The 17,607-nt window shown below is 40.6% G+C and overlaps 1 protein-coding gene across 1 annotated transcript in view; it reads right to left on the reverse strand.

Annotated features, from left to right (window-relative positions):
- Nucleotides 1-17,607, reverse strand: part of LOC136886441 (small G protein signaling modulator 2) — a 202,004-nt gene that overhangs the window by 47,540 nt on the left and 136,857 nt on the right. Inside the window, exons 18-20 of the mRNA XM_067159218.2 lie at nt 13,161-13,282; nt 10,316-10,406; nt 4,306-4,392 (exon numbers count right to left, since the gene is read on the reverse strand). Coding sequence (XP_067015319.2) covers nt 4,306-4,392; nt 10,316-10,406; nt 13,161-13,282 — 300 coding nt within the window. The remainder of the gene's footprint in view (nt 1-4,305; nt 4,393-10,315; nt 10,407-13,160; nt 13,283-17,607) is intronic.

Consider the following 17,607-nt stretch of genomic DNA (forward strand, 5'->3'; position numbering starts at 1 on the left):
TTGTCTCTTGTTTTCCTCTCGACAAATTTCATGTCCATATTTTCGTATCCTCCTTTCTTTACACGCAGGAAGGAACTAAATTTATTTTTTCTCCGAATGATTGGTCTCTGTGGTTACGCCAATAACGAGTCATACAGGGCTGCACTTTGTATTTACATCTCGCCGCCTCGGTCCACATTCTAACGCATTAAACTTGAAAGATGCCGTAAAACTTGTTCTCTTGCGTACTGGACACTTCCTACTAACGCAGAACACGCTGCCGTGCAGGATGCGGAGGGTGGAAGAGCATCAATAAACGTAGGCTGCAGAAGCAGCACCTGCTGCCTCGTCACTTGAAACATTTTCTGCATTCTTTTCAATGATTTTATCCCCCCCCCCCCAATTATAGTGGAAAATTAAGGGTGACTAAACAATGTCACAAACACGCATCTCCTTGGTGATCTGTTCAAATTACAGCAACAGTAAGTTGGCTCTTCTACAGGTTGAGCGGTCGATGTGGTTAAGTTCTACGTATCATTTCCTTATTGTTTATATAGCACCTAAATGCACACCAAATTTCATTGATATATCCCAGTTGTTGCAATGGAACAAACCCACTAACATCCATTGCACATTTCTACAAAGACATTGATATAAAACTAAGTGCAGGGAACTTATGCTTCACTGAGATCAATTCCCTTATAAGCACATCATTCATCACCTTCATTGGTGTCATTTCCTGTGCAAAAGTAGAGATTTTTATTTGTGCTCACTCTACAGCAAACTTAACATGAACCACATTTTAAGATTTGTATGGATAATTAGCAACAGTAAAGTAAAGAACTATGTAAGAAAACAGACAGAGAATGTGGGTAGAAATGAAGGAAATATAAGACTATCAAGATTTGAAGCTCAAATAGAGAGAATTATCACATCCGAAAAAGAGAGAACATGGACTGACTTCACATAGCAGATGACAGTAATACCGTAAGAAGTATTATATCCACCTAGTAGTGAAGAATAAGACCTGATAAAGTTGAATGCGAGCAAAAAGAGAATATGGATGAAATGGGACATTTTGAACCACTATACAGTGGCAAAACGAATCCCAGGAGACAAAGGAGGAACAAACTGTTTGGAAAAATGATTCCCGTCTGGCACGGACAGATGCAGAAAATGCTGTAAAGAGCACGAGGAAAATGAACGCGACAGGCATAGCCGAGTTAAGCGCAGACATCATCAAGGCAGTGGGAGTCCAAGGAGTGCAAGCCCATGAACACAATATGGAAAGAAGAAAAACATCCCAGAAGACTGGACTGAAGGCCTCATAGTTTCACTACCTTCTTCTCTCATATCGACTGAACATAATGGAAAGAATCCTCAGGTTGAACAACAACAATATGGGTTTAGAAGAACACATCCCACCTACAGTAGAAGTCCGTTATAGCGAGAATTCATAACAGTGAACCATTTACTCCCTATAACGGATTGTCGTTATATCTGATTTTTGTATAAAAGTCGGGAAACCCCTCATATACATTAAAATCGATATTAAACGGCAATACGTTTGTTCAAAACTTGCGCTTCCGCAGATGATGTCCACACCGGCTTACTTGTTTGTTATTTTTCGAAATCCGATACTACGTGAAAGTGTATGTTAAATTTTATTCTGAGAAAAGATATTACCGTATTTCTCCGAATCCAAGATGAACCCAACTTTTTCCTTCAAAAAATTTAAATCAGGCTCAAAAAGTACTTTGTAAAATCATATGAATGCCTTTGTTGTACAGTAGGCCTACGCATTTTTAGATGCCGAACATTAACTTTCGTCATGCCGGGGTTTTTTGCGGCTGCACAATTTTTCTTTATTTCCGCGGGTTTAAGGACCATTAACTTAAAATTGGCATAATACCGAAGAGAATCTGTTGAAAATTTGCCGGCAATACCTTTTCCACGTATCTTTACAATACGACTATCCATCATGAAAATATTCCTGCTGTCTATAAAACTTAATTTTGCTAAGCATCAAGTACAATAGACGCGTTATAACTGTGCCACTGAGCAGCCATGGCCTTTCTAAGAATTTGAAGGCTCGCATGTTTTGATGCCATTCTGCAGATTTGAGAAACGTTTTTGTAGAAGCTAATAGAATGCCATACTCTCTTCACTATTTCCTGAGATCCAGTGATGTTACGCACAAGCACTGTGCAACCGGTTGTCGCGGATAGCGATGTAGGCTATACTAAAGAGCCGGTCGTTTATTGTCAACGAGTTTTGTGCGCGTGTGAAAAGAAGCGTGGTTACCATGGTAGTTGCTAGTGGTATCCATTAACTTACTGTTAAGTCGCGAATGCAAGACAGCCCTCGAGTTTTCGCACGAGATTCTGAGAAAAAAGTCTTGGATTCGGAGAAATACAGTATCACTTCAGAGGTTTCTGTGGCAAACACTTCAGTTTTCTTTTTCAAACGGCATCACCTAACGTAACCGTAAATGTATCATGAAAACATATTTGAAACGCAAATTATAACCTATTCGCAAAAAATTTACATGTAAATAGCCTTTCCGAAATTTAACTAGGCGCGAGAAGATATGAAATCTCCTCTGAAACCAGTGATGTACTCTGGCATATCTTGAGGTGTATCACATTCTTACTTAATTTCCGTATATAACATTCAAATCAAGATATCGTTTACTTCAGTCATTATTTTTAACAAATTAACAACTGCTATCGGCCACATTATTTACCCATTTATTACGAAAACGTGTTATCCTCTTTCATTTCGAATTTTCTTTAGAGAACAGCAGTTGACGGGTATTAGTAATCAATTCCAACATCGCCTTTGAATGTCGACGAGAGAACTCGCGAATGCACATAGAGAGGAAACGATACCGAAGATAATCGATTGCATGCAATATCATCGCTGGGGTGCATAAATATCAGTAACGGAAAAAATCGTGCGCGCTTAATCGCTCATAATAACGGATGCGTCAGTGATGGGGCTCTCGCTGTAACCGAAGGACGATACACAGTTTAATATAGGAATTTTGAAGGAAAAGATGGTTCTCCTAGATAAAAACAAGACCTAGGACAAGGGCTGGTGTGCTCAGTCATCAGACTGTATGGTGTACACAGCCTGTCAATAGAACAACCTGGGCACATCAAAGTGCTATGTTACAAATAATCCCAAAGAAAAGCTCTGGGTAGACTGTTACCTTACATTTCTATTGGATAAAAGTTGAAATGCCTGATTTACTGTCCGGAAAGGGAAGGTGAGTACACAGTAAGGAAAGTGAATTCATAGATTCAGTGAAGCAAGAATTGGAAATGACAAAATCTTGTAGTTAGCGAGTTTAGTGTGCAAGGCTATGGCTTCCACACCTCACACAACAGTCTTGTGTTATATCAAATGACAACCTAGCAAAACATGAGGTGAACAATCGAATCAATAAGGCAACACAATTTTACCACCAGGTAAGACACCTGCTGTGGGATGAGCAAATACCCATGAAAACAAAAGTCGTAATTCTTACATACAGTCTCGAAACCGCAACACTGACCAATAGAGATAATTCCAAACTTCAGGCAGGTGAAATGAAATTCCTACGCACTATGGTCCAGAAAACCAGGAAAGACAAGATTAGGAATGAGAAAATTAGAGAAGAAGTAAGAATAGATGATTCTCTCCTCAATAAGATTCAGATATCAAGACGGAAGTGGTTTGGTCACATGAAGAGGATGCCAGTAAACAGAACTGCAAGGAAGGAATTTGACAGAAAGGTAGAAGGAAGACGACCCATGGGAAGGCCACGAAGGAAATGGATAGATTTAGTTAAGAGCGATGTACTGCTGAGAGGTCATGATTGGGACAAGTTGGTGGAGGAAGAATGGTACAAGGACAGGATGAGATGGAGGAGGCTCATATACCACACCTGGGAAACTGGAGATGGTTTAGGATGATGATGATGACAACAGTTACACTTATAAAATACCGGTACCAACAAAGTACAAGTGTAACACAAGGGGAGGGGCAGTTGCTGAGAGCAGAATTCTTGAGTTTAAAAACAATATTTCTGCACTTCTCCAAATGAAGACAAAGCCATGTGCGGGGATTTGTCGACATTCCTACCTTAATACTGGTAAGTTACTGGTTATTCCATTCAAAGAGAATGACAGATGGACATACAATATTCTCAAATTTATTAATATCATCTCTGAGTCGTCTCTGCTATTCAAATGTCTTTCCTGAAGTGTTTAAAAAGACATTAAAATGTTTTCCATAAATAGTCTGGAACGCACAAGTTATGGAGGGAAAGATCAAACTGACCTATGTCGTCGAGATATGGCTCAGACTGGTGTCCACTGTCCACCGACGGGTTGGTACACACGATCACAGCAGTGGAGGGCGTATCGTCTGGAAGACAAATAAGACAGTTACAAGTAGAACTCCATGCTACCTCCAACTGCAAATAAACGGAGTAATGCACCCATAAATGTTAAATGAGTACAATACAATACATAGCTGTGTTAGGTATTGACGAAATGAAAAAGAAACACATCCAGAGTGTTTTGTTTTGTTTGCTGCATGTGGGTCATAAGCTGTATAAATCACCGATATAAACATGCGACTATGCTGGAAAAAGAGGTCACATCACTTCCAGTTTGAGGTTGATATAAAACTGCCACTTTCATTTTAGGCTGTTATTACGATAGGATGGTTCATGTTTGTGGGTCACTGTAGTCACGTCCTAGTTCGTGAACCATGGGCAACGGCTGAGTGGCCTAGTAAGTGGTCCTGAGAGTCGGGATACCAGTTGCTATGGAATGGGAGTGGGCATCTCGGACATATTCTGAGTCCTGGCCCTCCTTGTGCTCAGGCGGCTAGGACTATACAATGCACCAGTGGTCCCTAACCCGTTAGAGGAGAGATCCTCACTTGGACTATGTGCAAGTAGGGCAGCATCCTGCTTCATGAATTTACCGACCTCAGAACACTTTAAGCAAGCCTCGGACCTATGGGAGTAATGGAGTCCCACTCCCATTTGACAGGCGAGGGACTCCTTGGAAACAACTTGGCGAACAAAATGGAATTCGATGGGGAGCTATCAATATTAATGGGGCTTATGGAAGAAAGAAGGTAGAACTGGCTGAGTCAGCAAAGAGGATGCATCTATATGTGCTAGGAGTAAGTGATATTCGGGTAAGGGGAGATAATGAGGAAGAGATAGGAGATTATAAAGTGTACTTGACAGGTGTTAGAAAGAGAAGGGCAGAGTCTGGGGTAGGGCTCTTTATCAGGAATACCACTGCACGCAACATAGTTTCTGTTAGGCACGTAAGTGAGCGAATGATGTGGGTAGATTTGTCAGTGGGAGGAATTAGGACAAGAATTGTGTCCGTGTATTCACCATGTGAGCGTGCAGATGAGGATGAAGTTGACAAGTTTTATGAAGCATTGAGTGACATCGTGGTCAGGGTCAACAGCAAGGATAGAATAGTGCTAATGGGCGATTTCAATGCGAGAGTTGGGAATAGAACTGAAGGATACGAAAGGGTGATTGGTAAATGTGGGGAAGATATGGAAGCTAATGAGAATGGGAAGCGTTTCCTGAACTTATGTGCTAGTATGGTTTTAGCAGTTACGAATACATTCTTCAAGCATAAGGCTATTCACCGCTACACATGGGAGGCTAGGGGTACGAGATCCATAATAGACTATATCTTAACAGACTTCGAATTCAAGATGTCTGTTAGGAATGTACGATTTTTCCGGGGATTTATCGATAAAACAGACCACTATCTGTGAACTAAGTATCTCTAGCCCTAGGATAGAGAAAGTGAAATCTGTCTGCAAACGAATAAGGGTAGAAAATCTCCAGGACGAGGAAATTAGACAGAAGTACATGGATATGATTAGTGAGAAGTTTCGAACAGTAGACAGTAAGCAGGTTCAGGATATATAAAGTGAATGCGTGGCATACAGGGATGCTGTAGTAGAAACAGCAAGGGAATGCCTAGGAACAACTGTGTGTAAAGATGGGAAAAGGTGAACATCTTGGTGGAATGATGAAGTGAGAGCAGCCTGTAAACGTAAAAAGAAGGCTTATCAGAAATGGCTCCAAACAAGGGCCGAGGCAGACAGGGATTTGTACGTAGATGAAAGAAACAGAGCGAAACAAATAGTTGTTGAATCCAAAAAGAAGTCATGGGAAGATTTTGGTAATAACCTGGAAAGGCTAGGTCAAGCAGCAGGGAAACCTTTCTCGACAGTAATAAAGAATCTTAGGAAGGGAGGGAAAAAGGAAATGAACAGTGTTTTGAGTAATTCAGGTGAACTCATAACAGATCCCAGGGAATCACTGGAGAGGTGGAGGGAATATTTTGAACATCTTCTCAATTGATGGTTATGAATTTCATGTTTTTGGTCCGTATTGAACTGAGAATAATATATAAGTAATAATAATAATAACGTAAACGTTTCCACCTTTTCAATACAACAATATATTCACAAAATTACAAATTATATGGTACTAGTTTCGACCCATCCAGGGGTCATCATCAGCCGTATTGGAGCAAAGATCATTTGTGGCGAAATCCTAAGACAATGGATTTGTACGTAGATGAAAGAAACAGAGCGAAACAAATAGTTGTTGAATCCAAAAAGAAGTCATAACAGAAGTCATAACAGTTTACATGGATCATATGCTGAAAGGTATAAAATGGCAGGGAGGGATTCAGTTAGATGGAAATGTAGTAAGCAGCCTGGCCTATGCTGACGACTTGTCTTAGGATTTCGCCACAAATGATCTTTGCTCCAATACGGCTGATGATGACCCCTGGATGGGTCGAAACTAGTACCATATAATTTGTAATTTTGTGAATATATTGTTGTATTGAAAAGGTGGAAACGTTTACGTTATTATTATTATTACTTATATATCATCTTCTCAATGTAAAAGGAAATCATCATGGTGGTGTTGCAAACTGTCAAGCTCATGGGGAGGAGGAAAATGATGTTGGTGAAATTATGCTTGAGGAAGTGGAAAGGATAGTAAATAAACTCCATTGTCATAAGGCAGCAGGAATAGATGAAATTAGACCTGAAATGGTGAAGTATAGTGGGAAGGCAGGGATGAAATGGCTTCATAGAGTAGTCAAATTAGCGTGGAGTGTTGGTAAGGTACCTTCAGATTGGACAAAAGCAGTAATTGCACCTATCTATAAGCAAGGGAACAGGAAGGATTGCAACAACTATCGAGGTATCTCATTGATTAGTATACCAGGCAAAGTATTCACAGGCATCTTGGAAGGGAGGGTTCGATCAGTTGTTGAGAGGAAGTTGGATGAAAACCAGTGTGGTTTCAGACCACAGAGAGGCTGTCAGGATCAGATTTTCAGTATGCGCCAGGTAATTGAAAAATGCTACGAGAGGAATAGGCAGTTGTGTTTATGTTTCGTAGATCTAGAGAAAGCATATGACAGGGTACCGAGGGAAAAGATGTTCGCTATACTGGGGGACTATGGAATTAAAGGTAGATTATTAAAATCAATCAAAGGCATTTATGTTGACAATTGGGCTTCAGTGAGAATTGATAGTAGAATGAGTTCTTGGTTCAGGGTACTTACAGGAGTTAGACAAGGCTGTAATCTTTCACCTTTGCTGTTTGTAGTTTACATGGATCATATGCTGAAAGGTATAAAATGGCAGGGAGGGATTCAGTTAGATGGAAATGTAGTAAGCAGCCTGGCCTATGCTGACGACTTGGTCTTAATGGCAGACTGTGCCGAAAGTCTGCAGTCTAATATTTTGGAACTTGAAAATAGGTGCAATGAGTATGGTATGAAAATTAGCCTCTCGAAGACTAAATTGATGTCAGTAGGTAATAAATCCAACAGAATTGAATGTCAGATTGGTGATACAAAGCTGGAACAGGCGGATAATTTAAAGTATTTACGTTCTGTGTTCTCCCAGGATGGTAATGTAGCAAGTGAGATTGAATCAAGGTGTCGTAAAGCTAATGCAGCGAGCTTGCAGTTGCATTCAACAGTGTTCTGTAAGAAGGAAGTCAGCTCCCAGACAAAACTATCTTTACATCGGTCTGTTTTCAGACCAACTTTGCTTTATGGGAGCGAAAGCTGGGTGGACTCAGGATATCTTATTCATAAGTTAGAAGTAACAGACATGAAAGTAGCAAGAATGATTGCTGGTACAAACATGTGGGAACAATGGCAGGAGGGTAGTCGGAATGAGGAGATAAAGGCTAATTTAGGAATTAACTCGATGGATGAAGCTGTACGCATAAACCGGCTTCGGTGGTGGGGTCATGTGAGGCGAATGGAGGAGGATAGGTTACCTAGGAGAATAATGGACTCTGTTATGGAGGGTAAGAGAAGTAGAGGGAGACCAAGACGACGATGGTTAGACTCTGTTTCTAACGATTTAAAGATAAGAGGTATAGAACTAAATGAGGCCACAACACTAGTTGCAAATCGAGGATTGTGGCGACGTTTAGTAAATTCACAGAGGCTTGTAGACTGAACGCTGAAAGGCATAACAGTCTATAATGATAATGTATGTATGTATGTATTACGATAGGGCCAGGTGACGAGGCCGCTCCTAACCTGAGGTCAGACGCTACTCAATGGGTTCCAGCGTCAGGGGATCGGGTTATTTACTGACGTCCGCTGTACAGACACTGTCACTGTGATACAGAGAAGATAAGTGCTGTCCTCTCAATCCCAGTTCTTCTCAGCCCCTATGAGCTCGCTTTTGCTTTCCAGCTTCATCACAAGTTTTACAGGAAGTACAATGACCTAATTCACAGAAATTACTCAACAGAAATAAAGATTCAAGAACTGTGTGCTTTATACAGTACTAGCAAATGTGCCTGTGCTTCGCTACGCTTTTTTACAACGTATACGGATTCCTACATAAATTACTTTACATGCGGTAATTGAGATTTTATTAAAGTGCAGAACTCCACTTCGAGATTCACCACACCTAAACGTCACATCGTATTAACAAACAGTTCACACCATCTGACGCGCCCTTTATCCTTCTACATATTTGGTTCTAAAACATTTTCTCCTATCTCTGATATTTATGGGTTAAATTGAGTTAAAAAATTTGGGTACATTTTTAACGTTTTACATTATGTTTTGCTAGAATCATGAAATTTGGTCCACATATGGCGTTCAATGGTGCCAATGTGTGCACCAAACTTGATGACTATCTTTCCTATAAGTGTGTCAAACAATGAAATATTTGTGTAAAAATCACCAAATTTACAAACAATCCAAAAATACAGCCAGATTTATCGTATAAGGGAGAGAGATATGACAAAAAGTCATAGGACCAAAGTTGTAGATCACTTCAAATTGAACCAATATTGTGCCATCCGTTTTGTGATACGACTTACCGTTTAGCCAACAAATAGCTCAAAAGAATGTCTGCACAGTCATTAAAATCGCCTCCATATTTCAATATTTTTGGGTGTAAAAAGTGAAAAATTTGAATATCTTGGAATTTTTCCTTCGGTTAAAGACTAAAAGCTATAATTTTGCCAAATTTCAATTTTCTAGCTCGGCTAGCGGATTATGCCACCATCTTGATTTGGGGGGTGGGGGAGGGGGGGTAAAATTAGGAAATTCACGAATGTTTTTTAAAGCCACGGAACCTATAGGTTGTCGCTTTGGATAACTTATATCACTACGTTCTTATGCTGAGCACAAAATTTGAAGCCCCCCCCCCCCCCCAGCATGCCCACTTCAGGGAATTTTGAGAATTTTTTATTTTTCTAAGGATGCTGGGGTCATCAGTTTTTCTGGTACCAAGTTTCAAATTTTTGAGATATCTGAAAGTGCCTGATTAATTCACGTCTCTATTCATTTTTATACCTTTATATAGAGATGGCTCCAGGCCAACTTGCGATGAGCACAGAGACGAACCCTGCATTCAGCGCAATCCTTTCTTGATTGTAGGGTGCATGTCGTCGCTGCGGCCTCTTCCTAATTCTTGAGATATGTCAGCCCGAAGGCTAGTTTGATCCTCAACAGCTGTCACACGTGGCCTAGGCACGAGGAGTGAGCTAGTTTCCCGTTGTTTTCCTCACCTCGGTCTGCCTGCGCTAACCGACCCTATGAACAACACTTGTACACCATTCATCACAAGCAACACGCGCACCTCAGTCACTTTCGTATTGTCAAAGGCTGACGTGGATCAATGGTACGATGTTTATATTTTTCTACATCCCTAAATAGGAGCTTTAAAATTGTATAACATGGGCAGAAAGTACTTCATTTCAGTTTGTTTTAAACCTAAAGATGTGTTTACTCACCCTCCTTAGTCGTGTTTTCGTTGTTGACGTGATTGGTTTTTGACACAACATCCAGCACGACCCCTTCGTCCGGTGAAGTCGGCTTCCCGTTCTAAAGACACAAAATAAGAAAAATATAAGGACAACTTGTTTTTGTTCTTCGCTTCTCTGCTTTTAGGACAACAAATAGACTTACATATAGTAATTAGTACATTTCCACACGTATAGAACGAAGCTCCTTTGTTTGCGTATGCAGAATAATTCCTAAATTATTTAAATCCACTACATTTCCATTGCATTTTGTTGGTTATGAAGCAAGAAACACAGTCAACAGTTCTATGACCACTTAAGCACAGTACTTCTGTACAACCGGAAACATAAAAGTTCAATTTCCCTGTTTTACAAAACTGAATGAGATTGGGTAAAGATGATGTAGAGATTAGTTCAATTCCACAGCCACAAGGATGTACTTGAATTACAAGACATTTTTACCACTCTAATCTGCATGAAACGTAGGAAGTTTCCTTCACACTCTCTCTTCCTTATAAACTAGTGTGTAAGACAAGTGGTCTCATCACCACTGCTCCTGTGCCGATCAAGCAAACTCATCTTTCGATTCCCATTCCTCGGCTGTTTTCAATAACGCTCACATGTCATTTCCTTTTTAAAATGTGACAGCGAATGCCAATAAGTAGGGAGCGGATGTTGCCGGCCTAAATATAACTAAAAATGATCAATTAAATGCTCTAAATGTATGAAAAATGCTAAAAAGAAAGTAAAAAAAATTGACCTTAAAACTATTTGACCAAATTGAATTCTCGTGACTGTTACAAGTTAATACATCCCTGTTCTACTCACTGCACAGATCTTGTTTTTACAGAAATAATTATCTCGTAATTTAGTCGAGTGTGGACAAGTAATGTAGCGCTAGATCCTGGGAACACTTGCTACAGCTTTCAGATGTTTTTCTCGTTTAAGGTGCTGTTGTACAACAAAATTCAACGCTGCACAACTCATAAAATAAAACACACCCATCTGTTAGTCTTTTCCAAATTCATTCGCTAGCTGAATTAAAAATACACTCGGAGGATGTTTCACTTTTGGTACTTGGGAAGATAATTCTGTAATGAAACGGAAAACTGTTGTTTCCATTTGTTCTTGGCCATGAGGTACGCAGGGGCTGGAGCATTCCTTGTGCTTTAGACATGTTAGGAAATACTTTCTCCTGATTATCAGAGTGCTGTATTGTGTTCTTGCTCTCCCCCTGTGGGTGTTGGCAGTAGAATAACATCCACGGTATCCCCTGCCTGTCCTAAAAAAGGGGCCCAAGGGCTCTTAACTTGGGAGCGTGGTTGGCGACCATGGGGTCCCAAGCTGAGTGGTGGCATTGCTTCCACTTGCTTGTGCCAGGCTCCTCACTTTCATCTATCCCATCCGACCTCCCTTGAACAACTCCTGTTCTTTTCCAACTCCGACTGTAATAGAGCATAATACCAATATAAATGGTCCGTTATTGGACATTATAAATTTTCCAGCTAGCTCATTCTTGGTTGCCAGCGTTTCGCCCTCGTGTGCTAGGGTGGGCTCATCAGTTGGTACCTAGCACACCTACCAATACGCTGGCTAGTGCATACCGTGGAGGCCACTGCGTAGGCTAACAGTTAGCAACCAAGAATGAGCTAGCTGGAAAATTTATAATGTCCAATAACGGACCATTTATATTGGTATTATAAATTTGCTCATTCAGGACAAATATTTCAGATTCCCTATGGGAATCAACATCTATATCATGTAATAGAGCACTCGAGGCCTACGGAGTCTTTCATTTTCATGCCCTTCGTGGCCCTCGTCTTCCTTTAGCCTATACCTTCATTTTTTGAAGTGTCGGATCCCTTTTATATTTTCTCTCTGATTAGTGTTAATAGAGGACGGTTGTCCAGTTGTACTTCCTCTTAAAAACAATAATCACCACCACCACTGTGTTCCTGCTCACATCTTGGGAACACAAGACTTGCAGGTATAAATCCGTTCCTTACCCTTTCTTAGTCACCAAACTGCTGTCAGCTTGCTTTGTCATGAAACATATTTAGCAGATTTAACCATATGTAAGAAAAAATAATATTTTTGTTTTATGTTGCCACTTGTGAAATGTTATCAGTCTGACAGTACAGAATGCATGCATAAATTAAAATCAAAATATAAAATGATCTATAAATTCTTCAATATACTATTTATATTGACATAAAACCTGTTGAAAATTGAAATAATGACTGATCATGCCAAATCAGCAAAAAATGCAAAAGAATACAAACGTGTTATTATCGCTCGTTATTTCGTGTGGAGCGTGGCACTGCATGGAAAAGAAACATGGAACTAACTCGCTCACAAAGAAAGAGAACAGAAGTTTTTAAAACGTGGTGTTACACAAGAATGCTGAAGGTGAGATGAGGAGATTGAATCACGAATGAAGAGATACTGAATCGAATTTGTGAAAGGAGATCGATTTGGCTAAATTTGAGTAGAAGAAGAGATAGAATGATAGGACACATCTTCAGTCAGCCACAGTTGGTTTTTGAGGGAAGTATAGGCGGTAAGAACAGTAGGGATAAATCGAGGTATGAATATCAAAATCACATTAAAGCAGATGTAGGACGTAGTAGTTTCACAGAAATGAAAAGGTTATCACGGGATAGGGTGGCATGGATGGCTGCATCAAACCAGTCTATGGACTGATGACTCAAACTACAACATCACAGAATGAATTTCTATACTACAGAGCAATGTCCCCTACTCTACCTGCAGCCTAATAATCCCTGCATATGCCGTCTCTAGATCTCGTCACACTTATCATTTATTTGGCACATACCTTATGTTTATCGTCATTCTCCTCAGGTCCATGTCCGTTCACCATGTGATTGGCTTTAGGCCTCTTCTTGTGCTTCAATATACGGTGGATGACCTCTTCTGTGTGATCGCCGTTCATGAAGACTAAACAAACAGAGATGAAATGTAAACACAGGGCAATAGAAACATACAACTTGAATGTGATCATGAATGTGATGCCCACCCTCCTGACGAAGCTCGTCAGGGGCCGAGAAGAAGAGAGGACACATCTATGTGGAGATTGTTCTTGTCTCCACTCCACACACTGACATGGTTTGTAAAAGTGATGTTTCGGTATTCATTCACTACCAGTCTGCATGTAGGGCAGTAGCCCAGGTGGCAGGTTGTTCACTGCCGCCATCCTGTATTGCTTTTTACGATGACTTCTACATTCTGAATAAGGATCCGATGTTAACTTTTCCCCATCACATCACACTTTCTCAAAATGCTATATTACGTTTATTTCATCACATGCAATAATGCACTTCTTATGTTGTTAGGAAGAGTGTCGATTTAATTTAGAATTTCATATTCTTTTATTAATTAATTTTATTAATACGACGTCATCCAGCCATCTCGTAGTCCTGTATCATCACGCACAGTGTGTAGAGCTGGCAACTATGTACAACATAGCTGGCAACGCTGAGCGGCGTCATTCTCTCGTGCTTCGTCCGCGACAGTCCGAGTTGTGTTTCGCTTGCTAGTGAAAAGTGTTCTATATGTGAGTGACGTACTGTATATCAACATGCCATGGCGTGGCTGCAAGAACAATCCAGATATATTCTGCTATGTATGTGCAAGTTTTGTGCCGATGAGACAGCGGCGCAATATAATCGAGTTTGTGAGAAAGGCCTACTCTGCCTACTTTGGCTTGAAACTTGGAGACCAAGACAAGCCGTGGGAACCACATAAGGCTTGTAGAACCTGTATAGAGCAGTTACGGCAATGGATGAACGGTAAGCAAACTGCGTTGCCATTCGGTATTCCAATGGTGTGGCGAGAACCCCCAGACGACAGTACTCGCTGCTACTTCTGTTCTGTGAATGTGAAGGGATTTAACAGCAGCAACAAAGGTAACATTGTGTATCCAAGCAATATTCGATCTACAATTTTACCTGTTCCTCATAGCCCTGATACACCAGTACCACAGCGTCCAGAACATTTACACGATTGTACCTCTTCTGAATCTGATGCAGAAGTGAGCACAGAAAATTCATTTGTATTCACTGTGTTACATTAAGTGTTTGACATTCTTCTGTTGCATTATACTTGACAATCTTTAATCTCTCTACTAACAATTACAAGTTGGTGTATAATACTTGAATTTTGTTATTATTAATTCCTAAGAGTGCATTATTACCAGTTTTAAATAAAGCTTGAACATTACTATGCTTATAGTAATTAATTTACACTACATAGGTTTGAGAATTTTTAATATTCACACATGGGGTCCAGTGGGCTCATGCGTGACTATTTCCGGGTTAACTACACATCAGCTTCGAGCCATTTAATTCTCGCTTACACACTTGCATTTGCTTGATGTGAATGTAATTTGGGGACCGTGGAATATTTGTCGTGTGATAGCTGATTAAACTGGTGGGTGTTTGTCTTGCGGTAGCCCAGTTATAGATACAGAAAAAGTTGTGAAACAGCTTACTAATGAAGACAAAATTAAAATTCCTGAAGTGCACGGGCATCTGCGTGTTTCAGCGGTGGCGTGTATGTTGAAACTCCCTCGAGTCAATCGAAGTGTCGTCGAAGTACTGTTTATCAGTATCGATCAGGTGGAACTGTTGTTTTTTACTTCCTTTAACAGCGTATAACATCGATTCAGAAAATGCGGATGATTGCTTGCAACTTCAAGATGGAATCTCTCGCACATGGCCAAGTTCAACCTCCAAATAATTCATGGTCAAAGAATGTGACCAGAAAACAAGGTTTCATAACCCGATGGCCTTCAGCTAACATTTAGTGCAAATGTCTGGTGTTTTATGCGTCTATTAACGCACTGTTCATATTTGTTCTCTGTTATTTTTGATCCCTTTTAATACTCTCAACTCATCTTTAGAAATGGTAGATAGCCTGTACCCATACATATACGACATAAAATCCAACCATGTCGAAAAAACATATCATGGTTTCCTATATATCCCTGCTGGATATTTTTAATTTGTGTTATCAGTAGTACGTTTTCTCGCTTAAAACTTTCCCTTTCCTTGTCCCCTTCATAACTGTCTTTGTTTTACTGTATGGTATATGAAATGAGATTTTTGAAGAAGAAAGTTGTTGAGAATTTTTGCTTTGGTTTCCTTGAAACTGAAGATAAACTATCAAAGGGTAGAGAAAGATCCACCTCTTCAATACCATTAGCTTAATACAGTGTCCTATATAAATGGTACTAGATTCGACCCTACATACATTGGGTCATCTTCACCCATTATCTAAATGGAAACATATGTTTACATACAACAATAAAAAATACAATTTAGTACGTCTTAATTTAAAATCTAAGTCTAAAACATTGATGAAGTTGGACTACATACCGTATAATTTTGAATACCACCCGCCACCGAATAAGACCCGCACCCTTATTTTGAAAGAACAAAATTTTAAAAAAGAAGTGAAGTCAAAATTATTTACAATCTTTACTAACACACATCAAATAATTAGAAAATACAAATAAAAATAATAATTCCGGGTGGCTATTTCTAGCCGACTGCAGCCCTTGTAAGGCAGAGGGTGGGCGCCATCTGCCATGTGTAGGTAACTGCCTGTTATTGTGGGGGAGGATAGTGTTATGTGGGAGTTGCAGGGATGTTGGGGCCAGCACAAACACCCAGCCCCCAGGCCATTGGAATTAACCAATGAAGGTTAAAATCCCCAACCCGGCCGGGAATCGAACCCAGGACCCTCTGAACCGAAGGCCAGTACGCTGACCGTTCAGCCAACGAGTCGGAAAAACTCGTGTCCTCATTCCGAGGTGGTGCAGCTCTTTTCAGGCACACCCCCGATGGAGGTGAGCTGCATGTACCATTTCAACGACATACCAGCCCTCCTGCCAGTCTTAAATTTCTGGCAGTACCGGGAATCAAACCCGGGCCCCCAAGGACGGCAGCCAATAATGCTAACCGTTATGCAATGGAGGTGGACAATACAAATGAAAGTAAACAAACATTACCAGAACGATATCCAATGAGTTCATTCATCATCATCAGTTCCAACTTCGGAACTTTCATCACAATCACCTTCCCACAAAATGTCATCATCGCTGCCATCCATAGCACTACAAATGCTACATTTCCTGAAGCTCTTCCGTATGAGGTCTCCAGGGATACGATTCCATGCCATCAAAATCCATGAACACAGCAGCTGCACTTCCGGGCGCTGAATGCATCCAGTTGGCATCAGTGTGTGATTATCAGCCGCCATCCATTCTGTATAGAGCTGTTTCAAGGCTGCTTTAAATGGACGGTTCACACAGACATCCAGCGGCTGTAGCATAGACGTCATCCCGCCCGGTCGGTTTTCCCATCCTTGATATGTTTCTTCACAGCGTCTGTTGTGTGGCCGCGGTAACTGTCAAGAACAAGCAAGCTCTTTTGTCCCAATAATGCACCAGGGCGACGTTGCCAGACACACTTTACCCAGTCTTCCACAAGTGAACTGTCCATCCAGCTGGAGTTCTGAGATCTGACTATAACACCAGCAGGTAGATTTTTAGGAAGCATCTTTCGCTTGAAAACAACGTACGGCGGCAATTTGGTTCCATCGGCAAGAATACACAACATTACCGCACACCGTTGTTTTTCATTACCACCTGTTCTAATGGTAACACTTTTCGCACCCTTAACATTCACAGTCCTGTCCACTGGATTTCAAAGTAGACTGGCGTCTGATCTGCACTGCCAATTTCGGAAAGCAAATATGCATTTTCCTTCCGCAACCGAATTATGTGACGCTGAAGCAGCAATAACTTCTTGTCGTAGGCACCAGGAAGACGCTGTGAAATTGAGGTACGCCTTCGTACGCTCGACCCATTTCTTTTATAAAAATTACAAACCCATCCTCGGCTTGCCTTAAACCCTTTTGATGAAAGTTCCTTTGCGATCTCTAATGCCTTTAGCTGACACATTTCAGTTGACACACCATATCCAATTCATGCCTTTCTGTCAATATTTATAAAGGTTTTTTTTTTTTTTTTTTGTCATTTTCTGGAAAGTGTACACTCAGTCCATGAAAAGATCTACGATCACCACTACATGTTAATAGCACATTTTTCTTCTTTCTCCAATTGTGAATACACGACTCAGCAATATCGTATTTCCTACCAGCGGCACGATTTCCAATAATTTCGACTTCCCAAAGTTTCAGTTTCTCGCTCGCAGTAAAAGAACGCAAGCGCTTTGTGGAATTCATGTTGATACTCCGAG

Source organism: Anabrus simplex, chromosome X, assembly GCF_040414725.1.
Source record: "Anabrus simplex isolate iqAnaSimp1 chromosome X, ASM4041472v1, whole genome shotgun sequence".
NCBI lineage: Eukaryota > Metazoa > Arthropoda > Insecta > Orthoptera > Tettigoniidae > Anabrus > Anabrus simplex.